At 47.1% G+C, this 22,244-nt stretch overlaps 1 protein-coding gene across 1 annotated transcript in view; it reads left to right on the top strand.

Annotated features, from left to right (window-relative positions):
* The window catches only part of RTEL1 (regulator of telomere elongation helicase 1), a 37,273-nt gene extending 23,075 nt beyond the window's left edge, over nt 1–14,198 (top strand). The window contains exons 26-34 of the mRNA XM_057416545.1: nt 620–773; nt 2,341–2,495; nt 5,474–5,569; nt 7,477–7,687; nt 7,952–8,089; nt 8,647–8,763; nt 10,489–10,731; nt 12,299–12,405; nt 14,091–14,198. Of these exons, the coding sequence (XP_057272528.1) occupies nt 620–773; nt 2,341–2,495; nt 5,474–5,569; nt 7,477–7,687; nt 7,952–8,089; nt 8,647–8,763; nt 10,489–10,731; nt 12,299–12,405; nt 14,091–14,198 (1,329 nt within the window). The remainder of the gene's footprint in view (nt 1–619; nt 774–2,340; nt 2,496–5,473; nt 5,570–7,476; nt 7,688–7,951; nt 8,090–8,646; nt 8,764–10,488; nt 10,732–12,298; nt 12,406–14,090) is intronic.
* Nucleotides 14,199–22,244: the final 8,046 nt, after the last annotated feature.

The following is a 22,244-nucleotide window of genomic DNA, read 5'->3' as shown; positions in this document are numbered from 1 at the left end:
TGTGAGAGAAACCCATCAGTATTCATGCACTTCATCACTGGGTCATCTTTACTGATACGGCTTTTCGCTTTGCATTAAGAAACTCTTTTTCTCTGTATTAGTTCCTTGATTTTAGAAAGTAAGGTTGTAAAAAGTCTAACTGACTGGAGAAGTGGGCTGGAAGACAGAATGGGGAATTCTCTGTCCCTAAACCAGAGATTTAGATTAAAACAAACACAATTTCACGTACAGACCTGGATGACTTCCTGGAAGATGCTTTGGCCAAATACAGATTGTTTAAAATACTAAGTTACAGATGGATGGTAGTGGGTGACTTGATCTTCTCTGATCCTAAATGGGAGTTTCATGGTATAATAAGAACCACAACCCAAAAAGCTTTGCCAGAGGAGCTGTGTTGCAGGGATAGTGTTGGGAAGCAATTGTTCTTTAGCAGGATCATGGCACTTTTTCTGTTGCACAGGTCACTTAGTGCTAAGCCTGCCTACCACCCTTCATCCACTGGTCTTGCTGTCCAGGATTATTGGGGGAAAAAGGAGGTGCCTTTGGGTTTTTGGCTGCAAAGGAAGGGGTGTGGAAGAGTAGCTTTTGCCTGCTGTAACACTTCATGAACTGTTTGCAGATGCCCCTACCCCTGCCACAAGGCCCTTCTGGCTCTGCTGGTTCCCAAAGAGAAAGCGATGCGGTACCATCTACTTCATCTGAACAGATCCTCTGCCTGAGAAAAGCCAAATACTTGGATGACCATGTTCCCAGTTTGCAGAGGAAACGAAAAGGTAGGTGTAGGCCCTCACAGAGGTATTTTTCTGGTTTAAACTGGACCAAAAAAGGAGGAGCAAGAGACTAGAAACTGGAATGGGAGAGAAAGCAAGGAGGGCTCAAAGAGTGATGTAAAAGTGTGATCAAGGAGGCCATAGCTCAGTATGAGATAAAGGGAGAGCCAGTTGCAGCTATAGAGCAAAGAGGCAGATGGGGCTTGAAGAACCATCCTGCAGCACAGGAGGAGATTGGTGGAATGTCGTTCAAAAAGTAACAACCAAAGTCTGTGTCTGACTAACGCTGACTTTCATGTGTCTGTCTTCCATCCTGTTGTACACATGGCTCTTGCACAGTAATCTGACTTCAGAAAACAGCTGGCATTTACCTTGGAACAGAGAAGTTTATCAAGATTTGTGGTTAGCTCATGCCAGCGTACAAAGTGTTTCCCATGTCAGGTATTCTTTGGGAACGTTCTGCTCTAGATTGGTTGCTAGTTTGGAGCAGAACAATGAAGTTGTGTTTAAAACCGTAGTTCCAAGGCCATGATGAGTGACCGTGAAGGTGATTTCACATTACATGGAAGCCAGTGTGATTGCAGGCTGTCCAAGGGCATTGCTTTTTCTCCCCCAGTTTCCAACCCTGTGCTTATGCTCCTTCCCTTGATTTGAATCCATCTGTTGTGCAACTGAGAGCAAGCAGGTGAGCTTGCTGAACCAATTCACCTTTCATCCATGTGACTGCTAGACCCATCTCAAAGGATGGGCTGCAGTGTGTGGCTGGAGGTGAAGGGAAGAAGCTGCATTGCCTTTTGACACACGTTTTTCAGTGGCATTGCGTTTGCTGTAACACCAAACCGCCTGTGTAATCAGTTTTGGCTAAAGAGTCTCTTGTACTGATTTCCTTAATTTATAGGGTAATATACTTCCTTCTCAGAAGGACTTTTCTTAGTAGCTGACTGTTGAAGTCATTCCACAAAGTAGTGGAAATACATTTTGAAGAGAATGCCTTTTAGAAGCAGCAAATTGATACTAACTTGACCTACAGCTCAAAATTTGTATTTGAAGCCAAATACACCTGGATCCTGGTTAGTGAGAATATGTATTCTTGGGACCTGAGGGTGATTTTCTTACAGGTATTGACACTGTGAGAATTGTAGCCTCAAAAAAACCTTGTTCTGCTTAAAAATAATAAACCATATTTCATGCCAGAATCTCTCAAACACAGGAACTGAGTTTTTGGGAACTCTATAAAGCTAAAGTAGTTAAACGGGGGTTACTGTTGCAGTAAGAATTTTCCCATTGATTCTAAGCTATTTTGAGGTTAAATATGACCATCACTGAAGGAATAGTTTGAGAGAAGTCCACTGCATTTTTGGTAACAAATGCTTGAGCAATGTGAGAGGTAAGGAACCAAAACAGTCGTCTTACCAACTCATATAAGTTTTGCAAGATGGGGGGGGTGTGAAATAAACCAACACATCTGTGTAGATTGCTCCATAGGATTCTGAGCTATTACTAAGGCAAAGAAAACAAAAGAAACGATGTGGAATGTTCATTTGTCATCTCTGTCATGCTGTGATGCCAGCAAGTGGAGATGGAGCATCCAGCCTGTGCATGGCATATGAACCAAAGGCCATCTCGCCTAGAAGACCACGTATCGGGCTCTTGGACGCCTTGGAGCGCAGTGAGAAGAGCAGCGAAGGTACAGAGGAGGAGAGTGACTTGTCAGGAGAGGAAAAGGTAATGGCAAAGCAAAATGCTTGCTTCTAAGTGAAAACTGTAGGTTCTAAAATGAAATGAGTTTGGCATTGATGGAAGAGTACCGGTTCAACCCTCTCTCAAGAGAAACTCACTGTAATCGGCAAGTTCTCATCATTAAGCTTAATCAAAGGGTTTCCTTGCCACGTTCAACTGGATGACCAACAATACATAGTGGTGCTGTGCTCCATGGCTGCTGACCACATAGATTCCTGGAGTTAACCGTGCTCTCTGGAGAGCAGATTGCTCTCAGAGGAGAGATTGGTAGCTACACGGCTCCTCCTGGGTGCAATCTGTGTCAGCACTTGGGCTGTGACCAGATACTGGGTTTCAGAAAGGGTGAGGGATTAGAAATGGCACTTTTCAGATTAAAAATCTTTGCTTTAACTCGGAGAATGAGTATTGTAGGCTTGCAGGATATTTTATCTGAACCAGAAGACCTCTACTCCATTAAGATCAGCAAAGCTGCTTCTGTGCTGTTTTCTTCCCTCTTGGATTGGTGTTTTCGGTACAGTGGTGGTTAGGCTGTGGTGTTCTCACTTTCCCAAAATCCCTGTCTGCAGCTCTCTTATGTGCTACCATGAGTGGGAGTGTTGCAGGGCTGGCTTGCAGGCTCAGTTTGGCTGATGACCAGCATATGGCCTCCAGGAATGCCTATTGCAACATACCCAAGAGGTTTGCTTAGGGGAAGAACGCCTAGGGAGAAATGGGGAGGTATCTGGGGAATATCTGAGGTCTAAGGCAGATGGCTGGAGCTGTGGACTAGCCAGAGGGGAGGTACAGGCTTGGGGAAGCAGACAAGGATAATGAGCATTTAACTTGTCTGCAGCTGAGTGAGAAATTGGCCCCATCACCCATGGGCCTTCACAATGTAAGCACCAGAAGTTGTTCTTTGGAAAGCCAGGCACATCCTCAGGGCTTTGGTGACTCGGCTGCAATATGTGGTTAACACACAGCTGTTGGCATAGTGCAGCGTTTCCTTTAGTCATAGAAGTGGATGGGCCCAAGGGCTTGGCAGGGAGGCAGCTCCTCTCCACTCTCTGGGTTCAGTGTTACTGCTCCTCTGTGGCTGCAGAGAACTGTGGGGTCACCCCGTGCTGCGCTGAAATCAATGACCTCTGGCACTGGAGATGTGGGGAGCGAGCCCTGAGGCATGCAATGAGTGCCTCTGGGGAGCAGCTTTCATTCAGAGTGCAGCACTGAGCTGGTTTTAATCAGCGCTGGATTTGGACTGGTAATGGGGTTGCTGTGCTTTACATCTCCCTTCACCACCCATGGTAGTGTCTGTGTTACCATTTGTTCTTTTATCAAGGTTATGCTGTGCCCTTGTTCCCCCGGTAATGGAAACTCAGCTGCTGTCATTCTGAAACACTTTGCTGGGGTGAAAACCAGGGAAAGAAGCATTAGTCCTCTCAAAAAAAATCAAAATACAAGAGCTAGTTCCTCAATCCATATAGAGAATGATTCGACAGTTCCTTTTGATCCCTTTTCCCTTGAGAAATGCCTTGTGGAAACTTGTCTTTTAGAAGCCTTCTTTCTTCAGGATCATGCTGTTACGTAGTCCAGGATTAAGGAGATGGTTTTGATAGTTTGTTCTGACTTATTGATGTATCATAAATATCTAATTTCTTGCTTCTATTCCGATTCTTCATTCTGTTACATGATGCTTAAATATATTTATATGTGCACTTAAATCATGGCCAGGCTTGTCTGGAATCCCACATCCTTGCAGTGGTATGAGTGCACTGAAGGTTGTGTTTGAGTATCAGCAGCTGACTGTACAAATGGCAAATCTGAGGGTATTTCCTTAGTGGTTTGCTCACTTTTGGTATTGCTGGTTTAGTTGTAGTTAATTTGACTGGAAGCTTTGGGATCTGCATAGACAGAAGTCAGAGTGGAGCATGGGGCTTCTGTTACATCTCACTGCTTCCTCTCACAAATGAGCAACCCTGTTCTGTAAATGCACTGATAGTCACACACTTGCTATGAAATCCCTTTATTAGGCAAGAGCAAAGAGGTAAATCACTTCACATACCTGCTTTCTCAACAGGTATGTAGAAATCAGCTGGCATAATGAGGTGAGCCCACAGTTTCTTGTGTTGGTTGAGTTGGTTTTGATGTGGTTGACTCTGGCTTGATTTGGTATTGGAGAGATGGCTGTTAAGCAGTTCCACTCCTCTGGCTTATGACTGCTCACTTCTCTTTCAGAGGGATGCACCACTATTCCCAGTCCTTGCAGTACAGATGCAGTTCATTGTTACTCGGGATGGGAGGTGCTAAAGGAGCTTGTCAAGCCATGTGTATTTCTGCTCCTGTCTCATCTGCCCTGCTATTTTCTGCAAGGCTGCTTAGGATTCCCTTCTCAGCACCCCTTGAGAGAGGTTTTCTTTAGGAAATGAGGACTTGCAGGAAGGGACACATGAGGCATCAGTCCCACACAGATGTGTGCACGCTCCAGGGCTACCCCGAGATGGGTAGCTGTAAGTCCAGCTCTGCTGGAACCTGCCTTCAAGGCAAACTTTGGCTTTAATTTGCTCAGTTTTGGTTTCTCTTTCTCACTTGTCCAGTAAGTGATCACCTTCCAGAAACACGTGTGTCTTGCAGGCTCTGTTGCAATAAGGTGGACTTGTTTCACTTTCTGGAATGGTTTCACAAAGTTGACCACTGGAAATGGCTGAATCCAGTGGAGAATTCAAAGGAAGGAATCCTTTCCTATTAGGGTGCTGAGGCACTGGCATGGGTTGCCCAGGGAGGTTGTGAATGCTCCATCCCTGGCAGTGCTCAAGGCCAGGTTGGATGAGGCCTTGGGTGAGATGTTTTAGTGTGAGGTGTCCCTGGCCATGGCAGGGGGCTGGAACTCAATCATCTCAAGGTCCTTTCCAACCTAAACTGTACTATGATTCTATGATAATAATATTATAAAGCTTTTCTTTTGACCTTTCTCCTTTTCATCCTCCCAGGCGCAGCGTCTGTCAACACTTTCCCTTCAGCATGAGAAGAGGCTGGCAGATGAGCAGAAAGGAGGAAGGAAGAAAATAAAGCTCATCAGCAACACAGTACGTGTTTCCATGTGTCTGTGTCATCCCTTTTGTTCTGTAGACTGCTTTAATTTGAATTGGAAATTTCCAGGCAGACAGATGACTGATGCCAGAGCAGCTGTGTCTTTCTTCCAAACCATCAATATTCATCAGTGCACAGCTGAAATCTTCCTGTCTTGCTCTTTCTCAAATCCAGACATCACAGAAGAATTCCTTTCTGGCATTGGCCACCTTGTGAGCAGCATCTCCTCCCATTGACCGGGTGTGATGGGTGGTCTTAGTCGTTTTGGATTAGACTAGAACAGAACAGTTCAGTTGGAAGGGACCTCCTCGAAGCCAGCTGCTGGTAAACTCATGAGCATCCCCGTGGTGGTTGTGGTGGTGCCAGCAGTTGTCCAAGGTGCTGCCCCTGGTGCTGGCTGCTGGCAGCCTCCCAGACCCCCCAGCAGGTGAAACTGGTGGAAGTCATCACAGCCCCTGGAGCTGATGGCTGATAACCCCCAAGGTGGAAGGAAGGGAGCAGGTTCGTTGCAGAAGGTTATGTTGGCGGTGTGTCTGGTGTCATGATGAGTCAGCCTAGCTCTCAAGCTTTGGTGTAAATACCATTTCTCTTCTTAAGCCTTCTCCTAAGAATAACGTTGTGCAACGAGACTTGGCTGCCTTCTCTAGGAACAGTCCTCTGAAGCAGTCAGTTCTGGCAGTAGGGAAGGTGAATAGCATCCCTTTTCTGTGAGGGAATGAACGCTCGCAGATGTTAGAAGGATTTAGAACTATAATAATCAGCTGGGGAAATAACATGCATGTGCCTCAAGGGATTGCCTCATCGATGCTGGTTTGTGTCATTAAGACTTGTCACAAGGGTCTCATGGCTTTTATGTGTGTCTGAGCACATTGTAATGCATAGGCACTTCCATAAAAGAGGGGTTGTTGTGAATCTTTTTCAAGTCCTTGCTGCTTATGATTGCTGAAGATGCTTCCCAATACAAGAGAGTAATCTGGCTTGCTCGTGTGTGTAGTGTCCTCAAGAAATCTCTTAGAGGAGTGTATTCTGTTCTTTGTATCTCCTGCTTCAGAGGTGTATGTTTGTCAATTAACTGGGTGTTTGCAGGAGGTAGGCCAGTTAGATTGCTGTTTATTCTGTGGCACTGTGTCCTGGGTTCAGCAGCAGCAGTCATTTTTCTCCTTGGTAGCTGGTGCAGTGCAGTGTTTTGACTTTCAGCTCGGGAACAGAGCTGATAACAAGGATGTTTTGGTTTGGCCAAGGACTTTGTGAGCCTCATGCCCTGCCAGGGAGGAGGGGAAGGCGGGAGGAAGCAGAGACAGGACACCTGACCCAAACTGAGCAAAGGGGTATTCCATACCACAGCACGTCATGGCCAGGATGTAACTGGGGTTAGCTGGAAGGGCTGGGAGACTGCAGGGTTGGAGGAGGTATGGGTCAGTGCTTGGTCGGGCTGGGGGGGAGCAAGTTATCGGTTGGCTGGTGGTGAGGCGATGTATTCTCTTCCCTTGTTATTTCCTTTATCATTGTTATTATTGGTGGTAGCAGCAGTGATTTGTGTTATACCTCAGTTACTAAACTGCTCTTATCTCAACCCAGGGGAGTTGCATTCTTTTCAGTTCTCCTCTCCATCCCCACCGGGAGCAGGAGGAGGGAAAGAAAGGGGGGGGGAAGTGAGTGAACGAGTTTCCTGACTGGGTTTAACCCACTACACGCTGAAACTGGGGTGTGGGTTTTATGGGGGGCAATAACACGTGGATACGTGGGTGACTGCCATAATGCAAGACCACAGTAACATGGTGGTTGAAGGTATTCATTGTTCTGTGTGCTGGCAGGATGGCTCGTATGTTGCTTCCACGTGAATTCCTGTGGGATTAACTGCTCAGGTCATGCTATTTCCTGAGGTGTTTCCCTGTCTTCACAGCAAGCTGAAAAGAAACCCAACCCGACAGAGAATAAGAGGGCCCGAGCAGCAGCGTACTTGGCAACAGTGAAGAAGACCCTAAGCCAAGAGAGCTATAAGCTCTTCTCTACGGCTCTTCAGGACTACAAGATAAGGGACGATTTCCTTGCTGTGTTATCTCAAATGAGTGCTCTCTTTATAGAGGATGAAGAAAACCATGTCTTGTTACGAGGTACGATGGCTTCCCCAGTGTCCTTATGTGACCCTTGTCTTTTAAATAGACTTGGGTACTTTGGAGGTGGTTTAGATTTGAAGTACAGATCAAGCAGGATGATAATCATGAACATCCGTTACTTTATGTCCCCATTTGTCTCCGTGCTACCTGACCTAGAAGTGCTGCCATTGTAGGTTTCTATGGCATTTACTACCTGTTGTGGACTAATTTTTCCCCTTTTCTCCCCTCTTTTCCCCATCTCTTCGTTCTCTCCAATGAAAGACTTTTACCAGTTTATTCGACCTCATCATAAGAAACAGTTTGACGAAGCGTGTTACAATCTGACCGGAGAGGGCTGTGGCTACAAACCTGAGCACAGCCTCCCGTTGGAAGAGCAAGACATCCTAGCCCAGAGCATAGGTGAGAAGCCTGTTTCAGCACCAGGCAGCTGCATCATTTGATGGCCATTACCCAACTGTAAGAGCAAGATGTGTCTAATATGTAGCAATGCAAGGATGGAAGCCAATTTAGTTTAATCAATATTCAGCTAAGTCTTTGCTCTGAATGATCCTCTTGCCTGCCTTCCCATGAGCATACAGAGAGCCTGAGCATTGGTTACTGTGTAGTTACCATACTGTATGATGCCCATTTTATATCAAAAAGGAATTAAAGATCTATTTTAATCACGAATCTAGTCTGTGGATTTAAGATCTTTGTGTGCGTCATCTTTGCTGCCCACATAGTGCCACCGGAATTGTGAACAGAGGGTGATTAAGTCCTCACAGAGCTTGTGAGGTTTCTTTGAAACCCTGGAACAATAAAGCCCTGAATAAAGGAGGGTGTTAGCTCAGCCCCTCGTATCAGAGGAATGCACCTGCATCTTCAGGTGTCCTCTGCATAGTGTGGCACTCTGAAATGCACCATTCTGTGTTCATTGTTCCAATGTTCACTGCTAATGCACTGGGTTGATTTAACAGAAGAAGAAGAGAGTCAGCAGGAAATGACCTTCTGGAAGGACTCATGTGCTGAGCTAGATACTGAGCTCCACCTGAACCAGGGAGGTTTCCACTTGCTAACATGGCTGTGTAGTGCAGGTAACTTCATGTTAAATAAAACCACAGTCGCAAGGTAACATGTTATGTTTGATGTTGTCACTAAGTCCTCCTGGTGGGAACCAATGTCTTTTGTGCTCACCTAGCAGAGAGCTCTCTATTGTAGGTAGGAATGATGGTAATTCAGCCTTTTCAGCAAGGATTGTACCAAATGAACCACAAAAGGCATTAAATGAAAGCCAGGTCGATAGGAAAGAAACCAGCTGAAGCCAGAAGTTTGCACTGAGCACTGAGCTGGCATGTGTCAGGGAGGGAAGGGTGAGTTAAGCACAAGCTTCCTGCTTGTCCACGGTTTGTGAGGAAGCCATTTAAGGAATGTAATTTTAGATGAGGTCAGCCTGAGTCCAGGTATGAAGAAAACAGTTTTGGTTTGGTTTTGGACGCTCTGGTTTTCTGTAGAAACGGAGACCAGCAAGTGTATCCTCCAGCTTGCACGTATTTCCCTCTGACCTCCAGTCTGGTGTTTATCTAGGAAGTCAAAGGCTCAGCTGTGATTTGATCACACATCTTCCTGAGAACAGCTGGGAATTTCTTGTATTTATAAGGCAGTGAGTAGCAGGGCAGCTGGGCAGCTCAGAAGTCTCTCTTTAGAGGGCAAAGAACAGGCAAAGGCTAATCCTTTCTTTTCAGAAAAGAACTAAAAAGCTGCTGTTGCGTGGCAGGCTTTAAAAGCTTTCCGTGCCTGAAGCCATGTTGCTTATTTTGCTTGGATTTCCTGTTTTCTTTTCTGTGGTAAGAGCATTTGAACAAAGCCACCTTATTCTGAGACTGGTTTTTGCAGAAGCTTGTTTCTGCTAAAAGTAAATGAGAAGATGATGGCAATAAATGCATGGGTACCTTCTGCTGCTCCCAGGAGTATGCTCCTGTGGCAGTGTCAGCTGTTAGATATGCAGTAGGAGATATTGATGGTAAAAGTCACACCCGTGGTTTTTCTCCTTTCAGGAAACCGAACTAAGCCCATCTCTTAAAACTGCCTTAACTTCTCTGAAAGGTCCTTTAGTGAAGATTAAGGATCTAAATGCCAAAAGATGGGGCTGTTTAATTTCAATCGGTTTCTTAGCATATAAGTCATCTGTATTTGCATGCCTGTAATATGCAAACCAGAGCTTTTTCCTCTAAAATGTGTCAGAAATCAAAGACTGATGCTTTGAATAGCAGTCTGCTTGGAGTTTAGCATGAGGTTCACAGCTGCCCCTAACCTCTGTTGTCCTCCTACGTTGCTCTTGTGCTGTCTTGTGTGTCATTTCAGTTTTTTGATGCTGTTTTCCTGGTGGGAAACACCAGACACAGGCAGATGCAGACATGCCTTGTCTCCTTCTGTTAATAAGAGGTGACAAATCTAGTCTTTAATTGCTCTCAGCAGGTTACTTACCCTGGTTTATTGCTGAGCCCCATGCGCAGTGTCTTTGTGTCACCTTCTCCTCATTCTCTAGTGACCATCTGACACATTCCTCCAGCTAAAAGGTTGAAAAAAAGCCCCTCCAGACAATGCTAAAAAGCCATCCCTGAACTCGATTTGCTCACTTTCCAGGCACAGGCCTTGGCTCTGCTCAAGGGCATGCCAGAGGGAGGTGTGTGGCTATGCAGGCGCTGTTGGAGTTACCGCTTCACAGTGGTCCAGGAACCCCCTTCTGAATGAGAAGTTGACACAAAGGAGTGGCTCAGTTCCTCCCCAGGCCCTGCTCACACGTGTGCTTTGTCTCTCAGGGCACATTGCTGGTCAAGCTCCAAGGGAAGATGCTGCAGAAGCTTCGAGCTCTACAGGATATGACCAGGAGCTCCTCGAGGCCGCCTACCTCAACGAAATGAGGATGGCTCTGGGCGAAAGCGGTTACAGCTGTTTCCATGATGCTCTGCTAGTTTACCAGAAGACAGATAGATACGATGCTCTGGCAATGGTGCTAGCAAACCTCGCTGCTGAAAAGCCAGAACACATTGGTCTCCTGCAAAGTAAGGGCTGTTTTCAAAATCACTTGTATTTAGTTGAAAATAAGATGTAGGTGTTGTTGCCATCTCGTGTCAGCAATGGCTTTTTGCTGGTCATTAGTTTGCAAGGTCTCTACTCTTAGGAAAAGCTTGTAGCATCTGTAAGCTTCGCTTCAGCAAAGCAGATACGTGGAGCAGCAGGAAAGATCATAGAATGACCTAGGTTGGAAAAGACCTGATGTTCAGAGAGGGGGGAAAAAAGTCAAGGTTATGAAATCTCAATCTCTGTTTGTTCTCTTAGAAATTGGCCATTGAAAAGCTGAGATAAGACCTCAGTAATTCCCGCCCCAACCCTTGGTTAAGCTAACTTCAGTCAGATGATTTCATTACCTTTTGTTCTCCTTAGTTACTACAAGTGGTTGCTGTTTCGACAGTGCTGGCTATTGAACTGACTCAACTGTATTCTCATAACCATTGATTGCTCTACTGGTGCTAAGGTCTTGGATCACTTCCTGGTTTTAGGATAAACAATCACTCTTTCAATTCGCTATTCTTCTACAGAGCTTTATCTGGGAGTAGTTATGGAACTGTGTCATAATTTAGTACCTTTATTGATCATAGTAATCTTTCAAGCTGGTATTTGTTTTATCAGAAGTGGTTTGGGTTGGGTTTTTTTTTCCTTTTATGGGTTTAATGATGAAAGCATTTAGGAAGCTATAAGTGTTCAGAACTTATAATTGGGCTTTATTGTTGAAGAAGGGTTAAATGCTGGTCTTGGTGGCCTCTGCGGGCTGGTTGTGATGGGCATGTCTTGTGCTATGTAACAGCTCAGTTCTACCTGCTCCCGTGTCTCCGGTGTGAACTCCTCTGCAGGAAATGCTGCAAGCCATATGCTGGGAAATGCTGATGCTGTTTCATTTTGTGTCTTCAGGAAATACCAATAAGTATTCCACTGCCCTCAAATAGATGTCAGAGTCTCCATGGTTTTAGAAAAGAGGTTTTCTTCTGCTGCATTAACGACTCAGATTAGTCCTGCCATAACGAAGAGTGGGAGGGGAATGTACTGGGTGGCACTGTGAGTCACAATCTCCCCCTGAGCATTCCGCCTCACAGGCAGGGAGTCGATGTCTTTACCAGGCAAATTCTTTGACCTCAGAAGACTTTGTGGTGGAATTGCCTGTGCTTGGCAGCAAGTCACAGTTGGGGCTTTCAGAGTTTCTGTATTGTGTGGTGTGAATCTCGCTGTTGTCAACAGTAAGGAGAAAAGCATCTTTCTGAGAAAGGCTTTTTGGGTGTTGTGTGTACCCCTGGTGTCACTAGGCCAGCTTTCAGGTGAAGGGCTGGGTCAGGTGTGCGTGCTTCACTGTAGAAAACAGAACTTCAGGGGAAGTTGGGATTATTTTCAGTACTCATCTGGCTTCTAGTAAGGAAAACCCCATAGTTCTAACAGCTACGAAACCATGAACGTTCTACCAGCCTGAGGATGCTGAGCAATATGGCTGCTCCTGTTCAGCTGCCAAAGCATTTGTCCCCTCCAAAGCAAGGAAGTCTTCTATGGCCGATGCATTTGACTGTGTTTTCTTCTGCACAGGAGTTCAGATGTTTGTACATCCTCATCACAAAGATGTTATTGAAGACCTGTGTGCCAGTTTGCCTGAAATGGCCCAGAGTAAGCAAGGCTACCAGGAGAAGCTGCAGGCATGGAGCGGATGGGGTGTGCAGAACTGGTTCGCTATGGGAGGAAGCAGCCACATCCAAGGTTGGGAATGAACGTTGTCAATTCACAAACACGGTGTTGGCTTTGATTATGGTGGGTAATGTTCCTGCACCAGGTGTGCAAAGGACGATCAGGGCAATTGGCCGTGTCTGAATTGTGTTTAAATACCCCAAGAGGTGTGAGGTAGAAGGCAATGTGAGATGGGAAGTGCAAGGAAACAAGAAAACCCAGGTCTAGTGATGCCTTCTTTAAACTGTGAAGTGTGCTATGGGTGAAGGCAGAATCTGTGCACCGAGGTGGGGTTGGGCGCAGGTGTGGATGGAGATCCATGCTGTCTAGGAACCATTTCCACAGAGCTGTTCCTATGCGTTTCCTTCCTGAGAAAGTTGGGGCTGTTCAGCCTGGAGAAGAGAAGCTGCGTGGAGACCTCAGAGCAGCTTCCAGTATCTGAAGGGGGGCTATAGGGATGCTGGGGAGGGACTCTTCGTTAGGGACTGTAGTGATAGGACAAGGGGTAACGGGTTCAAACTGAAACAGGGGAAGTTTAGATTGGGTATAAGGAAGAAGTTCTTTACTGTTAGGGTGGTGAGGCACTGGAATGGGTTGCCCAGGGAGGTTGTGAATGCTCCATCCCTGGCAGTGTTCAAGGCCAGGTTGGACGAAGCCTTGGGTGAGATGGTTTAGTGTGAGGTGTCCCTGCCCATGGCAGGGGGGTTGAAACTGGATGATCTTCAGGTCCTTTCCAGCCCAAACTATTCTATGGTTCTATAAAGGGTCCCTTTCATTCATAAAGCATGTGTTAGTATCAGAAACTTCTGATACCAAGCAGTATAACATTAAAAAATAGTTATTCAAAGGGTGGGTTTCTTCTTGTGCAGTGCGAGCTTCCCTCTAATTGTGCTTTGTGGAGCCTGTGTCTCGTGTTCTGTGCTGCACTGCTTTGTGTGCTGATTGTCTCGTTTAAAACCCAGATCCAGGCACTTCTGAGGCGCTGAGGAGAACTCAGAGGAGCATTCCCTCCTACTTTAACCAGAGAAGCCAATGTGAATTGCTGGGGACCAAAGAAGTCGCTAGGATGAGAGCACCCAGCACGTCTGTACCCAGGCCTTTCTTTCCCCAAGCCTTGGAGCCAGAGAATGGTAGGTATAGGTGAGATTTTTTTGGTTTTTTTTTTTTTGGATGCAATTCCTTAACAGGCAAAGAAATAAAGAGAAAGAAATGAGAATCCTGCTAATGCTCTGTTAAATGATGCCTGTATCTGCTCAGGCGCAATGATGATGCGTGGGGTTTGCGAAGTAGAAGTTGCACTGCAGGCCACTAGCATATGTCCTCTCAAAGCACTTCATTGCTTCATCACAATGGTGTCAGAGTTTCCTGAGAACTTAGGGATCGTTCTCCAAGTTCCTTGTAAGGCGAGGACGTCGCCTCAGCTTCTCAATGGGGATCTGAAGCACCAAAGGCTGAGCGAGGTTATGGGAAAGGCACAGCATAGCCAGGCAGGTACTGCACTGGTGAGGAAGTTCGTGGTCGCTGTTGTCTGGGCTACACTGGAAACGTGGAGGAATGAGGATGCCCCAGGTGATTCCAGTGGAAATACAGGAATTAAGTCATTTCCTCCCTCTCTTTCTCTCTCCCCTTCTCCCCGCTGCCCCTCTCTCTGTTCTAGGGAGATACTTCTGCCCCAACTGCCGATGTGAGACGGATGTGCCTTTCCAATGTCCATCGTGCGACTTCATTTGCTGCAAAACCTGCTGGGACCATTTCTTCCAGGTGAATCTCCTTTATTGGTTTCACCCTGTCCTGAAACAGCATTTTGTGCTTTTCAGAGCCACTTGGGCAGCCCTGGGAACAGAATTCCTCTCTACAGGGGTAACATCCGAACCCCGATGGAAGTTTTCCCACTTGTTTCATGATTCTCCACGTGTTCTGCAGTGTGATTGGAGGCAGACCTCTGCCTTAAGCTGTGGGGTTTAAACCTTTGTGTTTCATTCCATGTTTCCCTGCCTAGAGCTATGCAGGCAGCAAGCTGTGGAGTCAACCTGGGTGGTTTTCCTGCATCTGAACCTTTATTTTAGGGTTTGTTTTTTTCTTGCTTAGTTTCATAATCTTTCCCATCTAAAAACCTACTGTAAAACACTGCCGTGGCATGAGGCAAATCAAGGAGAGGCTGCCCAGGGAAGTGGTAGAGTCACCATCCTTAGGGACATGCTTTAGTGGTGGACTTGGCGGTGCTGGGTTCACCATTGGACTCCATGACTGTAAGAGTATTTTCCAACCTAAATGAGTCTACAAATGTATAGTCTAAATTCATGCTCAAGTATCTCCTGTGTTATCCTCTCCTTTGGTTTGTCCTGGCTGAGTAAATTAGTGGATTTAGGCAAGAGGATGTAACTGATCCCACTGCTAACATGAGGGTGGTCAAACACTGGAACAGGCCTTTTGGAGAGGTGGTTGATGCCCATTAGAGCATGCTTTAACATTTGTTCAGCCTTGAAGTGATCATGGGTGATTAATACGGGTCCCTTCCAATTGTTCTATTCAGATATCCAATACAAAATGGTATCTGGGGAGTGAGTCATTCCCCGTAGGTCATTAGATGTTAATGACTTCCATACTTGCAGCTTACCCGAATAATCTTGCTAAGTTACAGTGAAACCTCACCCTGCGCTGTACGAGGTGATGGCAGAGGAAAGAAAGTATCTGTGTTTTTCTTAGCAAGGTGAGTCAGAGCTGTGCTTTGTGGTAGCACCCCACAGCCCTGCGAGCTGCATGTGCTCCTATAAGTTGGGAAGATCAGGGAAGACAGCTGGAGTTGGAGGTGGATAATCACAACATAATAGCAGGCTTACTGAGTCAGAGGAAAGGTTGGGCTAGCCCAAGCCTTCTGTCGCTGACAGTGGCCAGAAGAGGATCACTAGGAAGGGATGAAAGAGCATGGCAAGCACGAACCATGGTTCTGGCAGGTGAGCTCTCAGCCCTGAAGCTGTTTGCAGCACAAGAACTCTGATGCATATTGAACACAAAGGGATGTGTCATCCCTGCCCTGCAGGAAGTACTACAGCATAGCCAAGTGTTATAGAATCAAGAGACCCTTAAAGGTCATTTAGTCCAACCCCATTATGTGAAGAACCACATGGTTTTCTATTGGCATATTAAACCTGCTTCTTGCTAGTTCAGTTTAATGCCCCACTTGCCTTAAAAAGGACAAGCAAAACACTTCCAGTTCTCAAATGCCCTGTGGATACCCTGCCTTTTGTAAGTGTGCCTTTGGAGTCTCACCGATGCTGTCACCCATTTGCCTCCTTCATAGACAACAGGCACCAAAGTCCTTATTTCTGAAAGTGGGGTTTGATTCTTATGCTTTGAACAGGAACCTGTTGGGCATGGGGGGTGTAAGAAGCATCTTCTCACCAGCTGAGACTTCTTGCTCCACTGTCCAGGGAGTCCTCAAGGCTCAACATGACGGACATTCTACAGTCTTTGTTGTGGAGAACATGAAGCTGGGTGGTCTTTGGCACCTACACCTATGACAGACATTTCTAGTGGTGAATGGTTCTCGGGACACACTAATGTTAGTGTGCTTGTGATATGATTTAAGTGTAATGCAGTTAGTGGAAGGTCAGATGTCTTCTAGTTTGGGCTATTTCTTGAGGACTGATGCAGAGGCACCTCCCAGTGATGAGGCACAACTTTTCACTGCTAGCCATGCAGAGGGGAAGGAAGAACAGCCTGGTTGCAGCGCAGGATTGCAAGCAGGAAGGAGGTTATTCTGTGTTTCTCTGAAACCAGTCCCAGAGGAGCCATCCCCTTCACTTCCATCCACATTCCTACTTGTGTGTTGGTTGAGTGTACAGCTGAGCAGTGGCAAGGGCTGTGTTTGTGACTGGGGTGCCTTTACCAGGAAATGAGCCACCCTGTTTCTTCTGTCTGAGCTCGGAACTCATCAGATGCCCTTGGGCTTTGTCACCCCTGCCTGGGCTGGCTTGGAAAACTCATCTCTTATTTGCTAACACGTTACTCACTGTGTTTCTTCAGCCCCAAAACACTTCGGTGCCTGTTGGCCTGTGAGGAAGTGACTAACAGCCCATCACTCAAACTGCAGTGACTTGGGCTTTGCAGGCTGTTGTTCTTTTCCCATTTCTTTTATTGACATACCTTAGTGGTGAGTGATTCTGGAAGCTCTCGGAGGAGCAGACAGAATTCCCTGCTGCTGGAGGGCTTTTATAGAGGGATTAGTGCTGGTGCATGTTGAGTCAGTGTCTATGGAGAAGCCTTGCAGAGGCTGTGCCAGCGTATGCTGCTTTTGGCTTGAGTTTTCTGTGCAGGGGTCTACTGCTGCTTTCCAGTGCTTAAGGGCATTATTTACTCATGCTCCTTTTGAGACATGAGTTATTCTCATTTGGACCATCCATAATACAGGCAAACAGTATGAGATTTCACAATTACTACTTCCATTTAGAATATTCAGAGCTCTTTGACAAATCGGTGCCCCCTGGGAGGTGAAGTGAGCTTCCTCTCCCTCCATCCATTAGTTTCTAGAGTCAAAATACAAGTGCCTGAGCCCGTCTTCTGTTGCAAAGATTAACTTCCATCCCATTGGGAAGCCTGCACAGTGCCCCTGATGTGGGTAACCATCACTTTAGCCTACAGAGGCACTTTTCTGACAGAGATTTAATTGGATATACTTTCACCATCTCCCTTTTAAAATAAGCTTTTCAGTTTTGCCAGTGATTTGCAAAGTATAAAAGGAATGGTTGAGTTTTATCTGCAGGTCAAATGGCCAAAGAGCAGCCTTTAAACTTGAAGCTGAGTGAAGAACAAACTGAAACCTGGCTGGAGAGCAGTTGCCTCATGTCCCCAGGTCCTCTGCTGGTAACTGAGGAAAGGTGTGGGATTGGTATGAAGAACTGAATGTCCTTGGTTCCCTTACAAACCTCCTGGTCATGACCACGTGTATCACCAATAGCTGGGTGTACGCAGGAGGTCGTTTCCTCCTCCTCTGTGCAAGAGGAAGCAGGAGTTCAGGGAAGTCCTCAGCCATCTTACGGGATTTTACTAGCAAGAAGAACATTTCTGCTTCACAACAGCTCCTGCAGGCTCTGTATTTCCTCATTCCAGTGTTTTAGCTGTAATTAATGAAGGCAACTGCTGTGAAGTTCGTTGCTATTTCACTGGGAGGTGTTCTTCTTCCTTTCATTACTAGTAATTAAACACCTGCAGGGTGACACTGCATTTAGAATCACAGAATTGTTCAGGTTGGAAAGGACCTGAAGATCATCCAGTTCCATCTCCCTGCCATGGGCAGGGACACCTCACACTAAACCATGGTACCCAAGGCTCTGTCCAACCTGGCCTTGAACACTGCCAGGGATGGAGCATTCACAACCTCCCTGGGCAACCCATTCCAGTGCCTCAGCACCCTCACAGGAAAGAATTTCCTCCTTAGATCCAATCTGAACTTCCCCTGTTTCAGTTTGAACCCGTTACCCCTTGTCCTGTCACTGCAGTCCCTAATGAAGAGTCCCTCCCCAGCATCCCTATAGCCCCCTTCAGATGCTGGAAGGCTGCTCTGAGGTCTCCACGCAGCTTCTCTTCTCCAGGCTGAAAACCATAGCAGATTACTGTCTCTTGGGGCCTGCAAAGTGACCGCCGTGGCTTCTGGTTCATATCAGCCCCTTACAAACGTGATGGAGAAATGTAACCTATTTACCTGTGCGTTTTGTTCTTCTCTTGATTTAGATAGCCAGGAAGTGCCCATTGTGCTGCTGTGACCTGAAGAGGCAGCGATTGCTCCATGTGTACTTCTGGTCATAATCTCCCTGAAGGGGCAAGTACTTGGTTATCAGCGAAGAGAAATCGCTGCACTCGGGTTCTCAGGCTGAACAGAAGCCAGAGGAAGGTTCATTTAAATCCCTTTGATCCTTGGCTCTGCGTTACCTGGTGTGCACCAACACGTACCATTTCCTCCTACAAAGGTGATGGGGTCTGAAAGGTCTCGACAGGAGACAAAGCCGAGCGTTGTTCCCTGTTGGAACGAAGAAGTTTGATTTCTTATTTCAGGTTGTAAATGTTCCCGTGGCCGTGCTTAAACTGAAGTTCTATGCCCTGGGGTGGCTGTTATTCATGGGCCCTGCAGGAAAACCCCTGCGCAGCAGCACGGGGATGGAATGGAGCTGTCGCAGGGGGAGGCCGAGCCACCCATTCACCACCGTGGTGTTCCTGGAAGAAGTGATTCACGTTCACCATTTGGTGTTTGGCAGCAGCTGCCGTCTCCATAGCAGGAGATGGTGAAGGGGTGGTTGTTTTACACACAATCCGGGGTTGGATAATGAACAGAAACACCCCCCTCTTTGCATCTGCTCTGCTCACCAAAGCCCAGACTCCTTCCACCGTGCTGGGAGTTCTGAAACGTGCTTCTAAAGAGGTTTTATTTCAGGGCTGGTATGTCCATTGTGCTGTGTTATCCGATGCTTAATTCCCAAGGAGGAAAAGGAGCAAACCAGTGTCAGGCTTTCAAGTAAATCAAGTTAAATGGGTTGAAAGAGAGGTCCTTAAATAGTTCCTCTCTCTGAGTACAAGGGGTTAACCCGGGCTATTGTATCACTTCGGTGTTCAGTAGCTGCTGTAAATCAAACTCTAAATAAACCATTTTTATTGGGTTTTGTTTGATTTAAAGGAAAAAATAGTCATTTTTATTAGGTATAAACCCATTGGGCCTGGAGCCCAATGGCTCTTCAGGGGGGAAGTGGAAAGGTTTCATACCATGGGGGTTTTGACACGTGGCTGGTGCTGTTTGACAAATGGGAGCAAAGGGTTGGATTCTCACTTGGTGATGAGCTCTGTGATGACAGAGACACTTCACCCAGCTTAAAGATGTTCTTCACTAGTTCCGGGGGGGTTCTGCTCCACTGCAGGGGGATTCCAGACCATGGGAAGTTGGGAAAACTCTCTGTTAATAACGGATAACAAACACAAGCTGCATTTAGCAGGAACTTTAAAGGTTATTTCCCCTGGCTGTGGAATTCAAACCCGGTGTCTCTTCACATCTTGTAGTTGCTGGATATTGGTCCTCATTGAGATGTTTCGTTTTCCAGTTTGGAATCCATTGGGCAATGAAGGAATGAGAGATACTGTGCCTCTTAAGCACTGAAGTATTGGATGAACGCGTGTGTGTGTCTCCAGGTCTGGGCTTGCTATCTGCAGAACAAGAAAAGTGGTGGTTTTGTGTGAAATGGGAGCTTTCTGTACTTTATAAGCTAATAATTAGAAATGACAGCCATTTATAGAAGGATTAAGGTCATTTGGGGCTAACGTATATCCTGACATTTAAACCTGTGAGTGAATTTTGCCTTCTATCCACATATCCACTCCTCATAGGGGTTTAGGTCCTGAAGACAAGACAAAATGATGCAGAGGAAGCACTGGAGATTTGCAATGTAAGTAGGACAAATTCCAGCACAATCTGTATAGATGCTGGAACTGGATGATCTTAGGGTCCTTTCCAACCCTAACTGCTCCATGATTGTATGTATAGAGCTGACCAGCAGACGGTTTGGATCAATGGTCTCAAGGAGGCAATAGTGTTAAACGCTTGTTCTTCAAAAGGACATGGAGTGTTGTAACCTGCAGACTGCATTGGGTTTGATGATGGGAACACCACGGTTTGGAGTGAGGTCATGCCAGGATCATGGAAGGCAGCTTTGTTCCCCCAACCCAAAGCACCTCCTGAAAGGTGCCCGATTCGATTTGTCAGCCCTGTTGAGGCTCCATTTCTGCAGGTTATGCCCTGAGGGTTCATCATCATTAGTTCCCTTTCCCATTTTTAACCAGCACAGCAGCTAATAGAGCATTACAGAAGCTCCTATAGAGAAAAAAGTGCTCACAGGGGGAGCAGCTTTGGCCTAATGCCGATGCTTTGCAGTTGATGGCTTTGGAGGGATTTGGGTTCTCTTTGTGGGATGAAGCCTCACGGTTACTTCCAAGCAGATCCCATCTCTTGGATGCTGGCTTTCAGTTCTCAGCCTGGGCAGGCAATGGAAGGGGAAGGCTGGGAGCAGTAAAACACTGTTCAGTGATAAAGACAGTTCAGTGCCTTGTCTCTTGTGTGAAGATCTCCCCTGGGGAGAGCTGCAGCTTCTCTTTGGGCCGCTGGAGGGAAACCCCAGCACGGGCCATGAGCTTTGAACACCCAGAGGCAGCAGTGATGGCGTTGTTCAGGTTTACCTGTTGGAAATCACCTGCCATGGGCTGCAGGGATGCTGTTGGATCCAGCCCGACTGCATGAAACGCTTACAGAGGTACGCGTCATCTGATGGGACAAACTATTCCTCAGCTGGAATAGTTTCCTGCTTGTGCTTTCCCCTTGCTGCTGGAGCTGATTTAGCTCTGGAGACCCTTCCTACCTGGGAAGGTGCCTTCAGTAACTGCCCCCAGGCTCTGAAGTGCTGCCGTATCCCCATCACTGAATGGGCCGTGGAATTCAGTTGGAATCGCTCTGGATGTGTTGCTGGTTCCTGGTGCGGTGGGGACCGCAGCGCAGCAGCTCCGAAGCCTGCATCCCTGCTGCCGGTGTCTCTCGGGTAGGATGGGTGGATGCAGATGTGGACAGGTCTGGATGGGAGAGCATCCAGCCTGCAGGGGTTGTCCTTTGGCTCACCTGCTCATCACTTAGCTCTAGTTTGGACAGCAGGGTTTAACAGCTCTGTGTTCCTGACCTCTCTTGGTGAGGTTTGATGAAGTTGTGCCCATCAGTTTAAAACAAAGGCAAGCTGCTGCAACCCTGGCCAGTGAGGAACAGACAGGCTGCTATAGGGGATTGTCTTGGCCAGTGAGGAGCAGACAGGCTGCTATATGGGATTGTCCCGGCCAGTGAGGAGCAGACAGGCTGCTATATGGGATTGTCCTGGCCAGTGAGGAGCAGGCAGGCTGCTATATGGGATTGTCTTGGCCAGTGAGGAGCAGACAGGCTGCTATATGGGATTGTCCCGGCCAGTGAGGAGCAGACAGGCTGCTGTATGGGATTGTCCCGGCCAGTGAGGAGCAGACAGGCTGCTATATGGGATTGTCCTTGACCAGGGTTTGCTGTAAACCCAAAGGAATTGTGAACCTGAGGGCAGGTCTCAGACCTACCCTTGCAGATCACTTGGTATCACTGAACCGCAACTCCACTGCCTGTTAGGAGGGCGGTTGTGCTGAGCCATCCTTCCCTGCTTTATGGCCAACCCCCAGTAGCAGCGTTCCCCAACCTGGGGTCACCCTTCCCGTTCCTCGCATTCCAGCCCCCGCGCAGTATCTGAGCACTGTGCTCCCAATGGACCACGCTTCCTCTGCCCATCTTCCAAGGAAACGTTGAGCTCCTCGTAACGACAAACGTCACCGCATCTTCCCTGACCTCGGGATGCTCCTAAATGTGTTTAGAGTGCTGCTTCCTCCCCTCATCCCGGCGGTACAGCTGCTTCCAAGGAAGCCTTGAAGGAAAGGGGTCCCGGAGCGGGTCATCAGGATGCGTTGCAGATGGCAAGCCTCGGTCCCCCGGCACCCAGCTGCATTTAGAAGCAGGGGAGGCAGCCGGTGCGTTATGTATGAAGGCAATGAGGACCAGGGGTGTTTCATTACAGCCTGCGTTGCTCCGAGCGGTCAGAGGAGCTGATCCAGAGAACCCAACACTCGGGGAGAGGAAAACCGATGAGGGACACTCCTTGCTGATTTGGGAAGCAAATGACACATGAGTTCCACATCATGGAGGGAGTGGGGCTTAATCTCTCTCTGTTGCCTCTGCCTTGCAGTGCTATGACTCTACCTGGAGCACTGCTTCGAGTTT

Source organism: Pezoporus wallicus, unplaced genomic scaffold (genome assembly GCF_028554395.1).
Source record: "Pezoporus wallicus isolate ANWC-B61680 ecotype Strahan unplaced genomic scaffold, APGP_CSIRO_Pwel_v1 contig_13399, whole genome shotgun sequence".
Lineage (NCBI taxonomy): Eukaryota > Metazoa > Chordata > Aves > Psittaciformes > Psittacidae > Pezoporus > Pezoporus wallicus.
Note: the sequence above shows the minus strand (reverse complement) of the source record. Positions and strands in the feature narration are given on the sequence as shown.